This window comes from Antechinus flavipes, chromosome 6 (genome assembly GCF_016432865.1).
Source record: "Antechinus flavipes isolate AdamAnt ecotype Samford, QLD, Australia chromosome 6, AdamAnt_v2, whole genome shotgun sequence".
Lineage (NCBI taxonomy): Eukaryota > Metazoa > Chordata > Mammalia > Dasyuromorphia > Dasyuridae > Antechinus > Antechinus flavipes.
The window spans coordinates 37,522,703-37,543,941 of record NC_067403.1 but is presented as its reverse complement, the minus strand read 5'-3'; the positions used below and the strand labels follow the sequence as shown (position 1 = coordinate 37,543,941).

Here is a 21,239-nt window from a genome sequence, read left to right as displayed (position 1 = left end):
TGTGGGGCTCCAGTCATCTCCAGAGCTTTTATAAATTGTTATTTTTTTCCCCCCAAGGAAATAAGGACTTCAGAAAAGTATTCCCTAATTAGAATTACTGGCAGTAAATGTGAGCATCATACAGATGACCATTCTCTTTTGGTCTGAGGCCATAGCTGGGTGGTAGGCCTCTCGCAAATACTTCTACACTTTGGATTTTTGGTCTTGCTGTGGATCAGACCATAATGACTTGGTTTATCTCTTCCCTCACCCATTCTTCTCATTCCTGTCAGATTTCCCACAGAGTCTTTTGGTGTTGGAGAGGCATTTATTTGCCTATTTCCTTTTTTCCTCCAGGACAGGGTTATGCAAATTACCATGGGCTACTTATCTAATATTATCCAAAATGGAAGAGGGTTGGATGGAGTCATTAACTGTGTCCAGTTTGAGGACTTGTGCCCCAGAAGAAGAGAACTCCAGTCTGCAATGATATAAGTGATGCAGAACCAAACAACCAAAATAGACCCTCACTATAACCATCTAAGAGCAACAAAAATTGGGAAAACTGTGCAAAAAGAAAAACCATTCAGAAGTCAACACAGCAATAAACAGGATGACATTGCCCTTGCCTTGTTAAAGTGATATGCTGTTTAAAATGTAATGAAACTATAATAGGTCATAGTTTCATGTATAACCTTAAAAAAAAATTCTTATTTGTATACTTTATAAGTGTATTGATGGTCACTAAGTTTATAATTTTGGGAAAAAAAATTTAACTTTTGTAAGAATCAGTTGCCAACATTATGTAGTCTATAGCACCCTCTCAAAAGCTACAAAAAGCCTTTCATTTTCAAATATTAGCTGATAAACCGACATCATCCTTCAGCCTGGCACGATACTGTGATTGTGCTCACAGAATACCAAATAGCAATATGTAAAATAAAAGCAAAAAAGGTGCTTTTAAAGGGATTCTTCTTTGATCTCTCAAATTATGATAATCCTTTTCCATGTTCTATGTAAAATGTAGCTAATCCCAACTTATTTAACTTTCTATTAAGAAAACTTATTGCTATAAATCAAAGCATACAGAGATGCTGTACTTAAGTATCTGTTTCTTTGGTGTACAATCTAGATCCCTATTTTACTGACTTTGAAAGCAAAAGTACTTTCAGCCTTTGGAGACAAGGAAGATTCAATATGGCTGGCTAAGATAAGCGATAGGACAGGATAAGGAAGAACAGAGAACTAGCCATATAATATTAAATTAATATGATTTTGTTTAAAACTTGGGAATTTCTGAATATCAGTCATTTATATGTAGATAAGAGAGACGGCAAAGTGACTCAATGGATAGAACATTAAGCCTGGAATCAGGAAAACCCAAGTTCAAATCTAGTCTCAGACACTAGGCTGTGTGACCTTAAGCAAGTTACTTATTCTTGTTCCACTGGAGAAATAAATGGCAAATGATTCCTTTATCTTTGTCAAAACAACCACATACAATATCAAGAAGAGTTGGAAGTGACTGAATGAATGAATGACTGAATATGAGAGACACAGAGTGTGGTAGATATAAAGCCTCTCTTAAAATCAAAGCACATCTGGCTTCAAATCCCACTTCTGACACATACTGAAGGAGTGATATTGGGTAAGTCACCTAAATTTTCATTGCCATAAGTAATTCTAAGACTATATAAGAAGAAGGGGTGGGGGTGGGGGGAAGAGAGGAGAGAATAAGTATTAGGGACCTACTATGTTCCAGGTGCTTTACAAATATTATTTTATTTGAACCTCACAACAACTCTGAGAGATTGGTGGTATTACCCCTATTTTACAACTGAGGAAACGGAGTCAGGCAGAATTTAAGTGACTTGCCCAGGATCACACAGGATTTGAGGTTTCATTTGACTGCAAGCTCAGTGCTAAATCTAGTGCACCGTTTAGCTGTAACCGTAATTTACAGAAAAAGTCCCAATCTAATTTGATGAAGGAAGTTTCCTTACTAGTGGGAGTTTCCATACTAATTTCCTCACTATATTGATGAAATTATAGTCCTAATACAGTCATAACAACAAGTGTATTCAAAATGATTTTATGAAATGATTATTTCACATTTTATTTCCAGGAAGGATGACTTATTTTTTTTTTTTAACTAAACACCACATTATGACTATAGACAATCAAACTCTTTGGGGGGATTTTGATACATTCATTTCCAACTCATTAAAATCTCAGATTTTTAATAGAAATTCATACCTAAAGGGTCTCATTGCCACTAAATTAACTTTCTCTCTTGGATGCCTTGAATCTTTATAAATAAGACATAACTGAACATTTTCTTTGACAAATTTCTTATTCTATAATAAAATGGTGATTGTAGATACTCCTGTTTTATGTTTATATAATAGATCTAAGTAAAGGCACAGTGAAACATCAAAGGGATACGGGTGGGAGAAAATCATCTGTGATCTCTACTTCAAAGGGATTCAAACAGAAAAATGTGCACAGCAATACCTTACAGATTAATGTCATTCAGGCTTTTCTCCTCGGCTGTTTATGCAAGCATTAGTGTGTTTTATAGAGAAAAGTAAGCCTCATCAGGAAACTATACATTTTTTCCTGAATCATCTTAAATGTCAAGCTAATGAGTTTGTATTTTATCCTAAAAAACAGGTTAACATTCTCATAAGCAGAGGATTGACATAGTCAGGCTTTTCCTTAGGAAGACAATTATGGCAGCTGTGTAAACTGATTGAAGAAGGGAGAATCTGAAAGCACAGGAATCAATTAGAAGGTTTTTTTCAACACCAGAGGAGAAGCAATAACCTGAGTTAGAATAGTGACTGTGTGACTGGAGAGAAGGGGACAAACTTGAGAGATACTGTGGAGATAGAAAATGAGAACTGGAATCTAAATGGAGAGAAGGTAGAAGAGATAATATTTATTGATGTCTCTGAATCTATAAACCTGGGAAATAGAGAAAATGGTGAAACACTGGATAAGAGTTTGGAAGAGAAATAGATTTAATAGAGAAGTTTAGTTGTTTTGTTTTGAATATGGGGAATTGGAAATGCCCATATGAAGATGAAACTGTCTAATGGGCAATTCATAATATGGAATGGGAATTTAGGAGAGAAACTGACAGAATATATAAATTGGAGGAAAGAGCCAATGATAATGGTTGTCTCCAGTCAGAGAAGATAGCACATTGAATTTGTACAATTTCCTTATCTGGGAGCTCTCCATATCAATGAAATCACATCTAGTACCTATTCCCAGCATCCATTCTTCGCAGTAGGTAGGGTTTTAACTTTTATTTATTCATTCAAAAATGATCTATATATACTTATGCTTGGGAATCAGCTACATAGAGATGATAACTAACTCTGATAAGAAATCTGATAGGATCACCAAATATTAGAAGGCATTGAGAACAGCGAAGAGGGGCCATAACAGACTATTAGAGGGCATCCATACATATGTGGGAGGAAATGAATGGCAATCCCAGCAAACTAGAGTCAGAAGAAGCATTCAAGCTTCTAGAAGAACAAGAATAAAGTAATGTCATGGTAGCCAAGGGAAAAGACAAGGAGGAGGAAAAAATTATCTGGATCAACAGAATGAAGACTGAGATAAGGGTCATGGACTTAGTAGTTAAGAGATTGTTGGTAGTTTTGGGGAGCAGTTTCAGTCGAGTGATGAGATTAGATGCTAGAAGTTGTTGAGAAATAAGTCAGAAAGTAGAGTCAGAAAATGTGGAAAACACTACTGAAGTACTTGACAGTGAAAGCCCGGAGTGAAATTTTAAAAAATAGCTTCAGAGAATGGTAGGGTCAAATACAGGGTGTATGTGTGACTTTGTGAGAGGGTGTGTGTGTGTGTGTGTGTGTGTGTGTGTGTGTGTGAGAGAGAGAGAGAGAGAGAGAGAGAGAGAGAGAGAGAGAGAGAGAGAGTGTGTGTGTGTGTGTGTGTGTGTGTGTGTGTGTGTGTGTTTCAGGATAAAGAAGTCCTGCTCATATTTGCAGGCACCTGGAAAGGAACCAGTAGGTTCACCAAGTATTTATCAAAGACTAACCCCATCTTGCCACTACCTCCATTCCCTGGTGTTTGGAGAAAAAAAATTGTATAAGTCAATACCACTACTGTCAAAATATTAGCAAACACCCTGTTTTCCAGAGCTAAGGCCCAATAAGCAGGATGTGCCCTGAGTTCGGCATAACAACAATCTCACTCTGGATGATCTCATATACAGCAAAATTCCAGATTGGGACTTAGGATTTCCTTATTTCCCAGGGAAATTTGACCTAAGACTCAAAACTGCATCCAACATAACTGCAGCAGAAAGTGATCAATTACATCTCCTGTAATTGATCACATTAATCAATTAATTAATTTTTGGTTGATTTCTGTACTTGTAAGTGCTAAGTGAACTGAACCAGGTGCTACACTATTGTTCCCACCATACTAACTGGTTCTATACCCTGCTGAGTGATCACAAAACTCAACAACTCTAAGCACTTGAGACAATCACAAAGATCAATTATTCTAATAACTTAGAAACTATTCCCACAGAACCTAAAAACACCTGTATTGTCTCCAGGAAGGACAACTTTGAAAACTGTTTGCTCAAGACCTAAGAATGATTGTGTTGGATTGAGCCTTTTTGTTGTTTTCTATAGAGGACCACAGATAGTGGGGGAACTCTGGGAATCCGTCAGCCCAGAGAGAACCTGCTGACAATGTCTGGTTTGGCTCCCCATCCTCCCTAAGGACTTCCTGAGAAGTCAGGAGGCAGGACAACCTGTGTGGTAATTAAAGCAGAGTGATACCAAGTAGCAAAGAGTCATCTACACACAATAGCAAGTTGTTTATACATATACTGTGTATGTGCAGTGTGCTTTGGTTATATAAGTTTATTAGGGTATATAAGGCTGAGAGAATTTTGAAAAAATGGACTCCATGTTTGACTATCTATGTGAGTCCCACCTCTTCACTCCTCTTGTAAGACCAAGGACTTGAGCTGGTACTGAGATCCTCCAGAGAGCTAGTCTAGACATAACAGTTTCCATGCTGTAAAAATCATAAGTTCTCCTTTGCAGGAGGACCTTTGATTGCAAAGTATATTCCCCCTTTAAAATTAAACTCTTGTTTGATTCCTGACTTTCCTATATCTAACCTGCTTTTTTTGGCTCTGGCTATCTACAGGTTAGAGACTATTCTAGTCTGATTGACACTACCATCACATCAGTGCATCACAGGACCTTGAAGAATGAAAACTTCAATTGCTGCTTCTACTCTATAACTCCCCTAATCTGTGTAAAATTTGCTATATGAAGTTCGATGGAGAAGTACTTAATCAAATAGGCTAGAAGCAATGATTTTATAGTAATCAAGTGAAAAAAAGTGGCTATATACATGGCTTCCACCCTTACTCATTCTTTAATTCTGATGTACCGGTCTTTTCCAGTCTGGTCTGGTCTGCAGAAATGCATATGGGGTAGTATTTATTGTAACTTAGAAACTTGTCTTCCCTGCATTCAGTTTCATAAGTCTAACTGTGCAGTGGCCCTATGTCCTTGCACATGTTCTGTAATCCAACCCCTGTGTTGATCTTGTGACCATCCTTTTTCTTTATGAGGGAATTACTCTTATTCATTGACAAAAGAAGATCATGGAAGTGGAGACATTTCCTTTATTCTTAAAGAGCAGATTCCTAAAACTGAAACTTGAAAATATTGAGTTTCTTCTGTTTGGAAGAAATAATTTTATTGGGAAAGGGGCTGCTGCAGATGGGGGTGGTGGTAGAGAATTGTTAGGCTATTTTGTATATCCCCTGACTAATCCTGATAGAAAATATCCAATTGGCTTCAAAACTTATAGGAAGATTAGTCTGAAAGCTCTCAAAATCACCCCCAGGATGTTATGCTAAATTGGTCATCATAAGTATGAACTAATTATTGGTAACAGATAGACAAAACATTAGCTGCTATTGACTTTAATGACAGAGCTGATTTTTTTTCAAGTCCCAATTCTAGGTCCATGTTTACTTTTGAGGAGGGAAGGGGTAGAAAACATCTGATTTAAAGGTTTATAGATGCCATTCAGGTTCTAGCTATTGCTTCTGATGCTTCCAACTGCAGGATATTACTCCTTATTCTGCCTGCTTTACAGAATATTTTAGGGATAGTGGCAAACATGCCCTAATTACTTATGGACATTCATTCAACAGATTATTGCCTCTTCTATTACCCCAAACCTTAAATCCCAAAACCTATCTTGATGATAAAAAGAGCTTTACGATAATAGAGTTGGAAATGATTTTATTAGTCAACTAGTCTAAACTCTTGTGGTTCACAGATGAAGAAACTGGGACCCAAACAGATTAAGTGACTTCTGCAACTTCACACAAAGTTTGTGTTTTTAAGGGCAGGAACTATGGTTAAGATGTCTCTTATCTTTCTCACTGGATATCACAGTGCATTACATAAAGTTGTAAAATTTGTGGAATGAATAAATAAAAGTTAAATCTCACCTCTTGAAAAGGATGGAGGATAAGAGTAGCTACTAGATATGATTTCAGTGGTATAGAGAGCTCCCAGATAATGAAGCTATATAAATGCAAGTTGGTATCTTCTCTGAACTGCATAGTCTTAGAAAATTGCTTAGGACAGCGAGAGGGTAAATGACTTGCCTAGGATTACACAGTCAGACTCAAAAACAATTCTTCCTGATTGAATCCAGCTCTCTATTGATGCTACACTGCCTCTTAAGTCTAATTATATTCCAACAAATAAAACATAGTGTGGTGTGTTGGGGAATGGGGCTCAGGAGGCCTGAATTATAGCCCAAATTCTGTCACTAACCATCTAATTTCTTCATCTATGACCTTTTACAGCAATTTCTAGTTTTAGAATTCTGTGATTTCTATGAAACAAAACCTTCATTGCCCATAGTCAGGTCTTTGAAACATAACTATTTTACAAAAGAATTCACTCTGTTGTTAACATTAGTTGATCTGTACTAATTGATCAGTGGCCAAAAACCTGTTTGCTGCCCCATAAAGTCTATGGAAGTTAATGAAGGAAGCAGCAGATAGATCTACTTACAGATCTTTAGGATTTAAAATAGTTTTAAGTATGATTGATTAAATGTATTCTGTATCCACAGTGTATATCAGTTTCTAGCATGTGATAGTAACATAATAAATACTTGTTGATTGATAAGTCCATAAATTCATTAATCTAGAAGGGAATCTCCTAAACCATCTAGTCTAAGTTCCTGATTTTACAGATGAAGAAAGTAACGATCCAGGAAGGTTAATTGTCACACAAATAGTAAGCATCAAACGTAGGACTGGAACCCAGATCTTCTAGTGCTGACGCTCAACTGCACAAGATTGCCTGCCCAGCCTGACCCCAAAACAAACTGAAATTCAACTACTGCTTGTCAACACTTTCTTAAAACCTTCTAATGAATTTCTGGGTCCTTATTTCTGGCTTTCTCAAACTCATCCATCTAGTCACCTGATTCCTAGTAGTTGTTTGTTGTACTGTGTTCTTAGTCTCCATTTACACTTGAGAGAAATGACTTGCTGTTAATATTGGAGAAACCCAGATTTTTCCCATTCTGAAACCTCATTTTCTACTAGGCCATGCCAGAATTGAAATATTGAATATTGCTGATAATAAGATTGGATAAACTTTCTCCTCAATCTTGTCCAGACTATCTAGGTGGGGAAGCCCCTTGTGTTCTACTCCAGTTTGGGAGGTGATAAATTCTTTGATTTATCAAAGCGTTCCTTGGTTGGGGGTGGTTTGGAAGTAACATGCCCAGCCTCTTGTTAGATCTACCTTTCATTATATTTACTCATCTTCTCTCAATTCTTGTTAAACCCATCAGAGACAATGGCCACTCTCGGCATTATCCATTCTTCCAAGGGCATATAAGCACTAAATGGGTTTCATGGAGGTTATTTGGTACTAGAGAGTGTCACTGACCTTTTTTATTATTGCTAGCATGGTTAATAAAATGCTTAATTGCTCAGAAGTTATGTCTCTTGAATCTTTTAAACATTACACATTGAAAATTTCCCATGGCTTTTTCCTTCCTTCTATTCAAGAGAAGGAGATTTCAGTTAGCAATACAGATCTAATTTAACCCATATTCCACCTTCACCATGCTCTGCTCAAGGGCAAGCCCTGTGATCTAGTAGTGTGTAGCCACCATAATCTGAATGATGTCGACTGTCACTTAATATATTTTTTTTTATAAAACAAAAATTTTTAATATGCATGTTAAAAATTAAGATAATACAAAATTGTTAATAGGCACACATTAAAATTAATATATAACATAACACAAAGATTGTTAATAGGCACATATTAAAATTAACACATAATATATAACATAAAAGTGTTAATAGGCACATATTAAAATAAACATATATAACACAAAGGTTGCTAATAGACATATTAATAAGGGCATTTTGGGTGGCACAGTGGCTAGAAGGCTGGTCCTGGCATCAGGAAAACTTCTCTCTGGTTGTTGCTCAGTTGGACTGTCACTTAATATTGTTGTCTTTGTACTTTACAAGATCGAACACCCAAGTCATCTTTGCTTATAGGACAGATATCAAGTTGTAGGCAAACCTGAAGCAGGTAATAACTATCTTCTTTGCTGATTTTAAAGTTTAAATATACACGGAGTCACACACTATCACACCAGTTCAGCTTTGTTAGTTTCTTCTGGTGACCTGGCTCATGCTTCTAATATACAGGAAAAAAATCTGATCAAAATATAGGCTTTCACTTTTTAATGTCATGTTTTGAAAGCTGAAACTTTTAAACTTTTATGATTCAGAAGATATTCATCGTTTCCTTTTAGAAATTGAAACTTTAAAAAGAAGCAATTAATGAGACTCAGTGCTTCATCTTTTTAAACTTTTTAGTCTAATATTAGCTTAATAAAAAATATTGGCTTTTTTCTCCATTAAAAGTAGAGCAATTAAAATATCCTGAACAAATGAAAGAGGTCAAAACTGTCTGCATTTTGCAGATGGGAAGGGGGAAAGCACCTAATTGTCATGCTCCGAGCATAATAGCAGTCAGTGGCAAGGCCAGAAATAGCAATCCAAATAATTTCTGCTTCTTTTCTGATTCTGAACTGAACTCAGCGTTGGTGGCCTGTTAAAATTATGCTACAAAAAAATATGATTGACTCATCCAATTATAGAAGTTACTTGCTAGCATACAATTAGTTACAATAAGTTAGTCTTAATTAACCCTATTGACTTTTCTAATAAAATTTTAAAATAATCTCATCCATAAATATGAATTGTTAAGGGGGGGGGGGGGGAGCAAACAAGAACTGAAGCCAGCAATCACATTATTCTGGCCAAATTAGGCATAGAATAGGTGACTTGAAATGCCATATAATTAGTCTCAAAGACAAGCAAGACCAGAAAGGTGTCTGTAATTCAGTCTGAAGAGCAGCATAAGACAAAAGCGTAGGTGATGCTAGATAACACTGGGTAGAGCCTTAGTGATGGTTATGGATTGGTGTCTTCTGAGGGAGGAGAGGTGGCTCTTTGACAACTGTCACAAACCCAAGGTCTGCCTTCCTTCTGATATGCCTCTTGTGGAGATGGATATAATAGCTAACACTTATATAGCGCCCACTATGTGCCAGCTTTGTAAGTATCTCATTTGATTCTCCCAACAGTGGGCAGTAGTAACTATTATTCCCATTCTACATGAAATGGAAGTAAAGGTATAGACTTGATCAGGGTCACAAGAGCTAGTATTTCAAGTTGTTTTTAAATGTAGGTCTTTTCGACAAGCCCAGCATTCTATCTGTTAAACAGATTTGTAGCTAAGCCATCTATGAACTCAATGTCAGTAAGCACTTATTCTGAGACAGCTAAAAATCTTCACACAAAAGGGCTGCATTTTGAAGGGGATTTGACTTGGGATAAGCTCTAATGAGTAAGTCAGAACTAGGTAGAATTCCAAGCCCCATATGGAATAAGCTATTTCTGCATTAGACCATTACTTTCTAAGCTGTTGTGATGGGGATGGGTAGGATTGGGTAACTCCTCAATTCTTCAAATCGTACAGATCCCACCGATTTGTCTACTTCACTAAAACCAAAGTCCTATTGATACTGGTCTACTACATTCAAACTATATTAAATCCTACTTGAATTTACAATACAGTTCTTACTTCCAAGGGCTCAATAGATTGACTTTTCCCCTATCAAAATAAAAACTATGTTTTAACTATCACTTTTCCTCCTTTGGTAATACTTGCCTTGCAGGGGTGGGCAAAACTGTTAAACTCCAGGTTACAGAACTTCTAAGTACACATACCTATACCTGTTTTACTTACTTATATACCTGGAGTAATGCAAAAATTGAGAAAAGGGGTTGTGAATAAAGTCCAAGCCCTCCCAAATCCTGTAGTCCTTACCTGAAGCCATACTCAATATCCAATTTTTTTCCCCAATCAAGCAAAATGGATACCATGGAAACTCAAGTTTCCAATCAGATACCTAGAAGCCTTGAAGTCCATTCATGGGATGGTTGGCTATGCTTTCTCCACCTTAACCTATGCCATCCAGTAAAATCTGGAGATACAAAAGGCCATCAAATCAAACCTTTGTTTTAAAGATGAGAAAAGACTCAGATATTAATTCATTCAAGCCACTTTTTAGACCTATCCTTTCCAAACTTAAGCTTTGAGATAAGTACTGGGCCTAGAATCAGGAAGAGTTGACATTAAATTCAGGCTGAGTGACCTCAGCTAAACTGCTCATGTTACTTCCTGCACTGTTAATAGTATAGGATAATAATACCCAACTCCCAGGATTGTGACAAGGATCAAATCATCTGTAAAACATTATCTAGCATATATGTGCTTAATTTGTTCCCCTTACCCTCAAGAGCCAACTCTTCTTACCTGAAGACAACAGAAGACCTTCCCTTACTCATAACAAGTGTTTTAGTTATTTTAAGGAGTTCATTCCAAAAGTCTTTAATAAGTTGCCTTCCCATTCAATTCTTATATCCTACTTCCTTTTGCAAGTGGCAAAGATGATTATACATTCCCATAAGGGAATGAGTTCAATGTCAAAGCACCCTTCACATACCCTTTACTGTTTGATTAAAATAAGCATTATTACTAGTGTGAACTTTAACCCTTTTAAGGAGAGATGCGTTGATTATCAAAGATCACCGAAAAACTTTAGTTTTTGTACAAGCTTTATTTTTATTTCACTACAATTAAACACACCTTCATTGTTTCCATGCTCTCTCCTTTCCAAAAGGTGAATTTTGGAATTGTGTAACAGATTTTAAGCTACAAAAGAACAGTATCACTAGCAATAGGCAACAATGTTAAGAAAACATGAAAAAAAGTTCATATAATTATGACAAAGTGCAGAACTTAATGTAAATTAGTTTCTAAACAAGTTTTACACTGTTCCCATGAGCTAAAGATATTTAACAGGTTTAGATTATGAGAAATGTATTAGTACAAAGATAAAGCCCCTGATTGGATAATGGTCATACCTAAAACAAGTTAAGTCTCAAGATGTAATTAAGTTTAAAAAATCTTACCAGATTGCTTTGTTTTGTAAGAAACTAGAGCTACGTGCCATTTATCCAGCTAGGGCTGGTAGTGAATGAACACTATTTTGTAAAGGCTTAGAGACAAGATTGTCATACTTATCTCAAATGATCAGAATAGACTTACAGTAGTTATCGAACAACTAAAAGTAATTGGTAATCATTTCCAGTCTAATCCTATCGATACAATTTTCCTTTACTTGACAAAAAACGGTCATCCTTAAGATACAATGGCTGGCTCAGTATCTTTAACACATTAAACACTAAAAACCGAATCATTTTTTCATAGTAAAATCTCACAATGATAATTACTGCAAGATTTGGAAATCATTTGGCAACCTTTGGCCACAAGATAAAATCTGAAGCCAACGACTTTATGCCAACAAATTTAAATTAGTGTGTAAGCTCAAATTTTTCTATTATATTTGACAGGCTTGACACAAAAAAGCACAAACTTCAAGTAAAGGCACCATGAATAAGTCATGAATACAACTAGTCATACTTGCAAATTGTGCAAGCATTTGAAAAACATAAATACTGAGTATTCATCATACAGAATATATGATGTGAACATTATGGGGAATTACATCAGTGTTAACTGATAAAATAGCTATGGTCTAATAGAAAATACAGATACTCATCCACATACAGTTGTAGAGATTTGCTTGTAAACAAGGAGGATAATTTATTCAAGATACACATCAAGTCTAGAGTGGGTTAGTGACATGAGTCTGACAGCACCACTTAAAACAGCTAGTTTTGTTAGCAACAGTTGAGGGAGAACATTTACTTTAACCTGATTTTTACCCAAAGAACAGTTATAATGGGAAAATGCAGGTTACAAAAATTATTAAAGTACAAATGCTTCATGATTTTAACGATGGCAATTTATGAGGTAAAGGGAGAGGAAAGGTTAAAAGAGGTTAGGAGTGTTGAGAAGAGTCTTGAAATCTTTGTTAGTGTTTCAATCCTTGAACAAAATCAATCTGTATCAAGTTTCAAATTTTTAAAAACTAGTAACATAACTAACATAGTATTGTACCTTAGTCAGGAAGGGAAGCTATGACTAGACTAGAATCTAGCTAAATATGCAGATGACAGTAATTAACTGATAACAAAGGTCAAATAGTAGTTTGTGGTTCCTTAGAGATCTATGGGTTATGTCTGTATACTTTATACAATAACCTTGCTGACCAAAACAAGTTCTAGCTAAAACACAATATTAGTTTTTGTTTTAGATTACAGACTATTGTTCTTTTACCTAAATTGTTTAAATTTTAAAAAATCTTGCCTTCCTCATTAACCTCACAGCTACTTGTTACCATTTTTCAATTTACAAGTTGTGAACTTCAATCCCTAGTGGACCAAATGTAGTTCTCCAATACTCCCTAGATATCCTGCTGATCTATTAGTGAAGCTTAAGGGAGGCCATTAACTAATTTCATCGGTGTAATGAAAAAAATCCCAAATCATTAATATTTTAGTATAAGCATTTACCTGAAGACTAAAAGAGATGCTAAGTTCTTAATCATTCCTAGTGTTCTATGCTATTTGATTTTAAGTCCTTTGGCCTTTTCATGTGAAATACTTCCAACGTGATTTCAGAACAGTAATCCCTAACATTAAAACACCGATTATTCTTCCTCTCCATTCCCTTTTTAAAACTGCTGGATGTTCCAAAAGAATAAATTCAACACTTGACAATTCTAAAATATAAATTGTAAACCAATTTCTATGGTTAATAGCAATTTTATAAGAACTAATTTTTCTGCCTTACCAATACTGAATATACTAATTCGTGGAACCAAATTTTTAAAATGAAAGGAAATTAATGGAATAGATAATCCCAATAAATTAGTCTTAGACCCTTACAGTCTACCAAATCTTAGCAATTTGTCATTAATTACTAACCCCTCTTATGTAAATTGTTTTGAAGTCACTGTGGCTTCCTCACCATTTGTAACAGCATTGTCATTTAACGTTTTATTAGCTCTGAAAAGAGTTTAGATCTTATGCCTAATATGGGTGATCTCATGGCTCAATTGCCAAATCAACTATGAATTAATCTCCCCACAAAATTTGATTTATTTGATTAAAGGTCATCAGAAAAGATTTTGGATTCAAATGACTTTAGTTAATTAAACCTGTAATTCATATAATTAAGAATCTACTAGTAAACTTCAAATTAAAATTATACCTCCTTTTTTTTTTTTTTTTTGCTAAAGTCCCTTTTCACCACTCTTTTTCATGGTGTTCTATCTTGTTGGTTTGCCTGATAATCATTGTCCTGTCCTAAGATAAGCCTTTATTCCTTCTCTGCCAACATTTTCTTTAGATATGTATACAACCTGGTGAATCTGCTCTTTTCCTCCTCCTACTCTGTTTTAAAGATGGTACAACAGGAGTCCTGGTTTACCCTTGGGCAACCTTTCAGATTTACAGGCTGTATCTTAACAATGAGGCAAAACCATCTCATGCATTTAAAAAAAAAAGATCTAGTTCTTCTATTATGATAAAGAAGGAGGTGCCAATTTCATTATATCATCATGACTTCCATTTATACCTTCATATTTCATACCAAGAAATTCTAATGAGGATGCCTGAAGATGGTCGAGGTTATTTTAGGTTAGCAATGAAATTTAACAGAATCAGGGAAGATAATCTCTGAAAGTTAAATCAACCCTACAAAATGACAATTTATAGTCCTCACTTTATCTCTCCCTCAGGAGCATCATCTACTGAAACTGTACAGGGAACGATCTTTCCAGAAACTTTTCTCATATTCAAATTCTCTTTCAAAATAAGTCTAACTGTCTCTTTATCTAAAGATAACTTTTCAGCCATCATTCTCACAGTTAATCGGCTATTTGAACGAACTAAATCTCTGACCTTTTCAACATTTTCATTGGTCCTGTGAGTGATTGGGCGCCCACTACGTGCATCATCATGGACATCAACCCTACCTTCCTTAAACCTTTTGTGCCAGTCAAAAACTCTCGCTCTGGACATTACTTCATCCCCATAAGCTTCTTTTAACATTTCAAGTGTCTCACTGGCAGATTTGTTTAATTTTACACAAAGTTTGATATGAATTCTTTGTTCTAAGTAACGGTCACTCATTTTTATACCAACAGGAAGCATGCTTTTCTATACTATGCAACTACAATACCGATTCATGGCCCCTGACCCTTTTTTTTTTTTTTTTCTATAAAGTGAAGCATATTCCACTAGGGTTACTTCTCTGCTTCCACAGGTCAGACAATAAAGACTAGTCTCATGTAATGGGTCACACCTTGTAAATTACACAGCAGTGGATTAAAGATTTTTGGAGGTGTCTCAGAATCGGATCATCCCAGCTTGTATTTTTCCTACCTACAAAAAAAGAAAAGGGGAAAAAAGGCATTTAGTACTGATGATACAGAGGCAAGAAGTTCTGCAACATTCTCAATGCTAGAATGTCTTGGTGCATTAATTACAAAAGGTAACTTGATATTGAATGACCTATCAGATTTTTTTCCTCATCTGCTGAAAAGATTTCATTGAACTAGAGTCCTTTTTCAGTAACAGGATCAGACTTCTAAGTAGTTTGGATAACTAACTTGGGTCTTTAGAGAAAGCACTCAAGAATTTGCCTAAAAAGACCTACAAATTCAGAATCCATAAAGAAATCCCTAACCCCACCAGTTTTTAGTTGTAACTCCAGACAGGATCCAAAAATGAGCTTTAAATCTCAAGTTTGGGTTTAATGGAGAAATAGTATACCCTTCCTTTTGGGTTAGCCTATTAAGGCACTATCAGCTTTAACAGGCCACATAAAAGGGTTACTTTTAGTATTTATTATTCCTTCCCAAACATTTTACTATATTCCCTCATTTTCAATGGGAATATAACCTAACTGCTAGTAATTCTGATTGGGGGAGAAGAAAGCATTCTATATACAAAGAAATTCCTGAAAATGCTGCTTTAGAGCAAGGGAAATGTTCATACAAATTGAATATGGTCCTTAAAAAAAAAAAAATCAACATATTACTCCATATCAAGAGCAAGAATAGAAAAGCTGATCTTTTAAGTTTATAGCAAATGTATCCCTATAATATACATATAGTTATAACCTAAGACACCCCTTTAAGGAGTTTAATAAAAGGGATACAAGTCTTACTACCTGATACTGCAAAATAGCTTATTTTAACTTTCGCTTCTCCCAGACCTTCGATGCCTTCGGCTTCGGGGGTTCAGTGCCCGCCCGTTCCTTTGGCGAACAGATTTTCACAGTTCACCTCTTCCAACATTGCAGCAACCTAGGGCGGCCCTTCCGCGAAGCTCCTGGGAAGACATGGCAAGTGTGGCAAGTTAGTGTAGATCAAGGTCACGGCAGGATGCTGAGCCCGGGGGAGGGGGGGCTAACTAAGGAACTAGACTGTTTCTCACGACAGGATCCGGGGCAGAGGTGGGGATGGTCTGGCCCGGGTTTGAGAGAGAAAGCTGCTTTACCCCTCTGTTCTGGCCACGTGGTGCACCGGGAGCTCCAGGTGGGCAAAGCTCGAGGGGAGGCCGCGACTCCGATCACGCAGGGAGACACGCGGCGCAACAGAAGGCCCAGACTAAGGCCTTGCTCCCGGGGGAGGCCCGAAAGTCCCTGCCACCCACCTCCACCCACCCTCCAGTGGTTCCAGGAGCGGCCCAGCCCACCCGAGACTTGCGCAGCCCGCCTACCCTCCGGCTCCTGGAACCCCGGCTCTGGCCATGCACTGAGGAGCTGGGGGAATGGAGTACCCGGGTGAGTAGTGAACTACTACTGCAAGGAGTCAGGTCCGGGAGCGCAAGTCCCCTGTGTAGCCCATCCTACCCCACCCACCCCGCGTGCATGCAAGCCCACGAGGGCCGCGTCCGGCCCCGCTGCCTCCCCCGCGCAGCCAGCCCGCCCTCTGACTCCTCACCGCCCGTTTCCGACACCAAGGTCCGGGTCTGATCAGGACGCAAGGGACTGCGGCCAGGGCCAAGGCTGCATGGGCCGAGAAGTGAGGGGGAGGGGAGAGGGAAGGAAGAGGGCCCCAGAGCCCCCGCTACCTTTGGCCCCGGCGGCCGCCCGCATCCTCTACCTTTGCCGCCTCGAAGAAGAGAGAGAGGTGAGTCGGTGGCCGGGCTTTAACAAAGGCCTTTACCCTCGCGAGAGCCCGACCCGTGCGTGCCTGCGGGAAGGGTGGGCCCACCAATCCTAGGGCAAGTGACGGGCAGGGGAGGAGGGAGAGGGGCGGCCGGCCATTGCTATTGGCCAAAAGCAGCAGGAGCATGTGACCTCCATTCTGTTTTTTCCTCCCCCTTCTCCTCCCCCACGCCCTCCCTCCCCCCATGCAGGAACCGGTGATTGTGACACGTGTTCCCACTACCAAAGCTGCGACTGCTCCTCCTTAGCCATCCCTTCTCTCGCCCCGTTCTGAAAAGCACCTGGCTCGTCTTTCCCCCAGCACTTACCTCCTCCTCTCCCCTAAATAGCCCTGGTGTAAACCTGAGCCCGTTTCCACGTGGCTCCTAATGACAGCAGTGAGAGGAGAACGAAAGCGGATCTCTTCCAGCTGTCTCCACCTGAAGCCCCCTCCCCGCGCCCCAACTGGTCTCCAAACAGAACTGCAAGATCTCTGCAAGATCTAGGTCACGTTCAAGTTTGAGACCTATATTCCCAGCGTAATAGCATCTCTCATAAACTCTTGGTCATAGGAGCGTCCTGAAGTCATAGGACCTCAGAGGCCTTCTAGTCTAGTGCCCTCATCTTCCAGCTGGAAAACTGAGGGTCCGAGAGAGAGGATGTTAAGTCAACAAACATTTAGTGTGCTCTTTCTGTATGCCTGATGCTGTGCTAAGCTCTACCGATATAAAGAAAGATTCGCATTTTTAAAAGCCGTTGTCTTCAAGGAACTCACATTCTGATCAGGGAGCCAGTAAGCAATTATACACAAACGTACATCTATATACTCATTCATATATGTATGTAGTTGTGTAGATGTATACATGGGGTAGGAATATGTATTAGTGTGTATATGTAAGAACTTAGAGACAGAAGGTCGAAATTCAGCAGAGTTGCCCAAGAAAACAATGATGGTCTAGAATGCTGGCAGTGTAGAGAGAAGGGGTTATAATCAGGAGATGGGCCCTGACAACATATGGGATATGGGAAATGAGAAGGAACTACTAGGATGTAAACCTGAGGGACTAGGAAATTTCTGTTATCTTTTCAGTAAAAGAGAAAGTAGGAAAGAGGAGAATGAGTTCCATTTTGGACATTGATTTTGAGATGTAGTGGATATCTATTTTGATATCAAAATTGACACCACGGAAAGGCATTTGGAGATAAGAAAATCAGCAGATTTGGGCCAGTATAGGTAGAAAAAGAGAGAGCTCCAAGACAGAACCCTGAAGAACACATGTGATCAGAGGGCATAATGTGGAAAAGGAGAAAGAGAAGGAGAGATCTGATAAGAGGAGAACCAAGAGAGGATGGTGTCCCCCAAAAAGTCAAAATGGAGGTCACATTTGATTCCAAAGGTTCCCTCCTCACCCCCACCTTATGAATCCTCTCAATGTGATGATTTCATTTTTGAATGAATCAAGTTTAAAGTGTAATCAGACACCCAGGGGAAAATTCCTAGCCAACAAGTGCAACACTTTCCACTTCTTCATGTGCTACAATGTCAAGGAAGCCAAGGCTATAGTGTCTAGAAGGAAAAATGTCAACAATGTTGATTACTATTCTATAATTACAATAAGCATGAGAAAAGACCATTGGGTTGGGCAAATCAAAATTTGGACATTTTAATTTTGGAGATATGAGAATCAGCAGAGGGTTTGGGCCAGTATAGGTAGGAAGGCAAGAGGGCTTCAGGACAGAACCCTGAGGGACATCTGTGATCAGAGAGCATAATGTGGAAAAGAAGACAGAAAAGAAGAGGTCTGATAGGAGGAGAACCAAGAGAGGATGGTGTCCCCCAAAAAATCAAAATGGAGGTCACATTTGATTCCAGAGGTTCCCCCCTCATCTTATGAATCCTCTCAATGTGATGATTTCATTTTTGGATGAATCAAATTTAAAGTGCAATCAGACATCCAGGGGAAAATTTCTAGCCAACAAGTGCAACACTTTCCACTTCTCCATGTGCTACAGTGTCAAGGAAGCCAAGACTATAGTGTCTAGAAGGAAAAAAATGTCAACAATGTTGATTATTACTATTCTATAACTACAATAAGCATGAGAAAAGACCATTGGGTTGGGCAAATCAAAATTTGGACATTTTAATTTTGGAGATATGAGAATCAGCAGAGGGTTTGGGCCAGTATAGATAGGAAGGAAGAGAAGAAGGCCTCAGGATAGAACCTTTAAGGACACCTGGATCAAAGGGCATAATCAGAAGAGTGTCTGAAAAAGGAGACAGAGAAGGAGCAGTCTTATTGATAGGGAGAGAACCAGGAAAGAATAGTATCCCCCAAAAAGGAGACGAGAGTAATCAGCATTATTTTATTTTGCTTCCCCCTCTTTTTTAAAAAATGATTTGATTTGATTTTTCTTGCATGATATGATAATTGTATTAATATGTATGCATATATTGGATTTAATATATATTTCTACCATGTTTAACATATATTGGACTACTTGTCATCTAGGGGAGGGAGTGGGGGAAAGGAGGAGGCAGAAATTGGAACACATGGTTTTGCAAGGGCTAATGTTGAAGAATTGTCCACATGTATATTTTGAAAAATAAAAAAACTTAATAAAGAAAAAAAAGAGAGAAAGAAAGTAATCAGCATTATCAGAAGCTGCAGAAAGATCAAGGATGGGCATTGAGAAAAGGCTATTAGATCTGGCCATTAAGAGATCATTACTATGAAGAGAACAGTTGCAACTAAATGAAGTGTCAAGGAGCAGAGCATGATTAATAATAAACAGAGGCTGCAAAGAGTTCAAGAAGGGTGGGCAATGAAAAAAAAGAGCATTAGCAGAATATTATTATTCTATAAGAAATGATGAATAGACTGATTTCAGAAAAGCCTGAAAAGACTTACACGAACTGGTGCTGAGTGGAGTGAGCAGAACCAAGAGAACATTGTACACAGCAACAATCAGATTATTATTAATTGTGATGGACATGGCTCTTCTCAACAATAAGGTGATTTAAGGCAATTTCAATAGACGTGTGATGGAAAGAGCCATCTGTACCCAGAGAGAGAATTATGGAGAACTGTGGATCAAAACATAGTATTTTCACCTTTTTTTGGTTGGTTGCTTGGTGTTTTTTTGTTTTGTTTTGTTTTGTTTCTTGTGTTTGTTTCCCTTTTGATCTTTTTTTTTTTTTTTGCACAGTATGATAAATATGGAAATATGTGTAGAAGAATTGCACCTTTAACCTATAATAGATTGCTTACTATTTTGGGGGAAAGGGAGAAGGGGAGGAGAGGGAGAAAAATTCAGAACTCAACATTTTGCAAAGGTAAATGTGGAAAACTATCTTTATATGTATTTGGAAAAAGAAAATACTATTAAGAATAAAAAGAAAGAAAGACCATTAGATCTGACAACTAAAAGATCTTTAGGGTTACTTTAGAGAAATGGTTCTGGTGGAAATGATAAGATCAGAGCCAGATTGTAAAGGGTTAGTAAGACAATGAAAGGAGAAAAAGTGGAGGCACTTTAACTACAAGGGGCGGAAGAGATATGTAATCATAACACCAATGGAAGGATCTAGTGAAGGATTTTTTTTTTTTTTTTTGGGGGGGGGAGGATAGGAGAGACATGGGCATATTTGAAATGATGCAATAAGAAATGAGCTAGTAGAGAGGGAGAGAATGAAAATGAATGAAAGTCATGGGGATGAGAGAGCAGGAGGAGGCAGGATGGAACAGGATCACTTGAACAAGTAGAGAAGTATTTAGATAATATCAGTTTTTTCAGAGAAATGGAAGAGGGGAAAGGGAAGGAGGGAATAATTCAAATTCTATTTTAAATACAATAAATTAAAACTTAAAAACTTAATAACAATAAATGTTAGGAATTGTTTTAACATGTAATCGGGGCATAAATAAAATATTAAAATAAAATATGAGACAAAGATCTTGGTCGAGACAATGCTAGGAGGAAGAGCCATGAGAAGTTTGAGGAAGGATGAGAAAGCTTAGAAGAGCCTCTCTGGAGAGTAGCATGGTGAATATAAGAATAGCATAAGACATATAGTTAGATTGCCTAATAGAAGTGAGGGCCTAGTTGAAGTTGTGTAACCTAAATTTATAGTAAACTCAGAATGGTTGCATGATTTTCTCCATTTTCATTCAGTAGCACATTTTAGGTATTTGGATTTAGACTACTCTGCCAGCTGCTTCTGCCACGAGCAAACAAACATTCCTGGTTTTGTTATTTTCCTTCTGCTCATGAACTCTGGGAAGGTCAATATCTAGAACTCAAGACTCATTCTTTCAAACACTTTTTGTCACTCAACATACTGTTGCTAGATAGAACCAGTGATCTAGTCTCCCAACTGCTTTTTGTCCCAGTTTGATTATATAGAACCTCAGTTACTCTTCCTGCTTTTTTCTTTGTTAAAGGAGTAATAGAATTTCTCCCTCATTGGATATTCCTCCCTCTTGCCTTTGAATT

General features: G+C 37.8%; 1 protein-coding gene and 2 non-coding genes across 5 annotated transcripts; all 3 read right to left on the bottom strand.

Annotated features, from left to right (window-relative positions):
• Positions 1-11,218: 11,218 nt before the first annotated feature.
• GVQW3 (GVQW motif containing 3) lies at positions 11,219-16,821 on the bottom strand. 3 transcript variants are annotated; one of them, XM_051964478.1, is made up of 3 exons: positions 16,670-16,821; positions 15,765-15,925; positions 11,219-14,974 (listed from the first exon to the last, which is right to left on the bottom strand). In XM_051964478.1, exon 3 carries the CDS (start codon positions 14,741-14,743, stop codon positions 14,309-14,311), a length of 435 nt encoding a protein of 144 aa, XP_051820438.1. In that variant the 5' UTR covers positions 14,744-14,974; positions 15,765-15,925; positions 16,670-16,821; the 3' UTR covers positions 11,219-14,308. The 3 variants fall into 3 exon arrangements, with proteins under 3 accessions (XP_051820438.1, XP_051820440.1, XP_051820439.1); XM_051964480.1 differs by having other exon boundaries at positions 15,810-15,925; XM_051964479.1 differs by lacking the exon at positions 16,670-16,821 and adding an exon at positions 16,540-16,659.
• On the bottom strand, positions 15,292-15,414 carry LOC127542171 (small nucleolar RNA SNORA26). Its single transcript, XR_007948566.1, has one exon. It is a non-coding gene; the product is annotated as a small nucleolar RNA SNORA26 (small nucleolar RNA).
• On the bottom strand, positions 16,018-16,139 carry LOC127542172 (small nucleolar RNA SNORA26). Its single transcript, XR_007948567.1, has one exon. It is a non-coding gene; the product is annotated as a small nucleolar RNA SNORA26 (small nucleolar RNA).
• Positions 16,822-21,239: the final 4,418 nt, after the last annotated feature.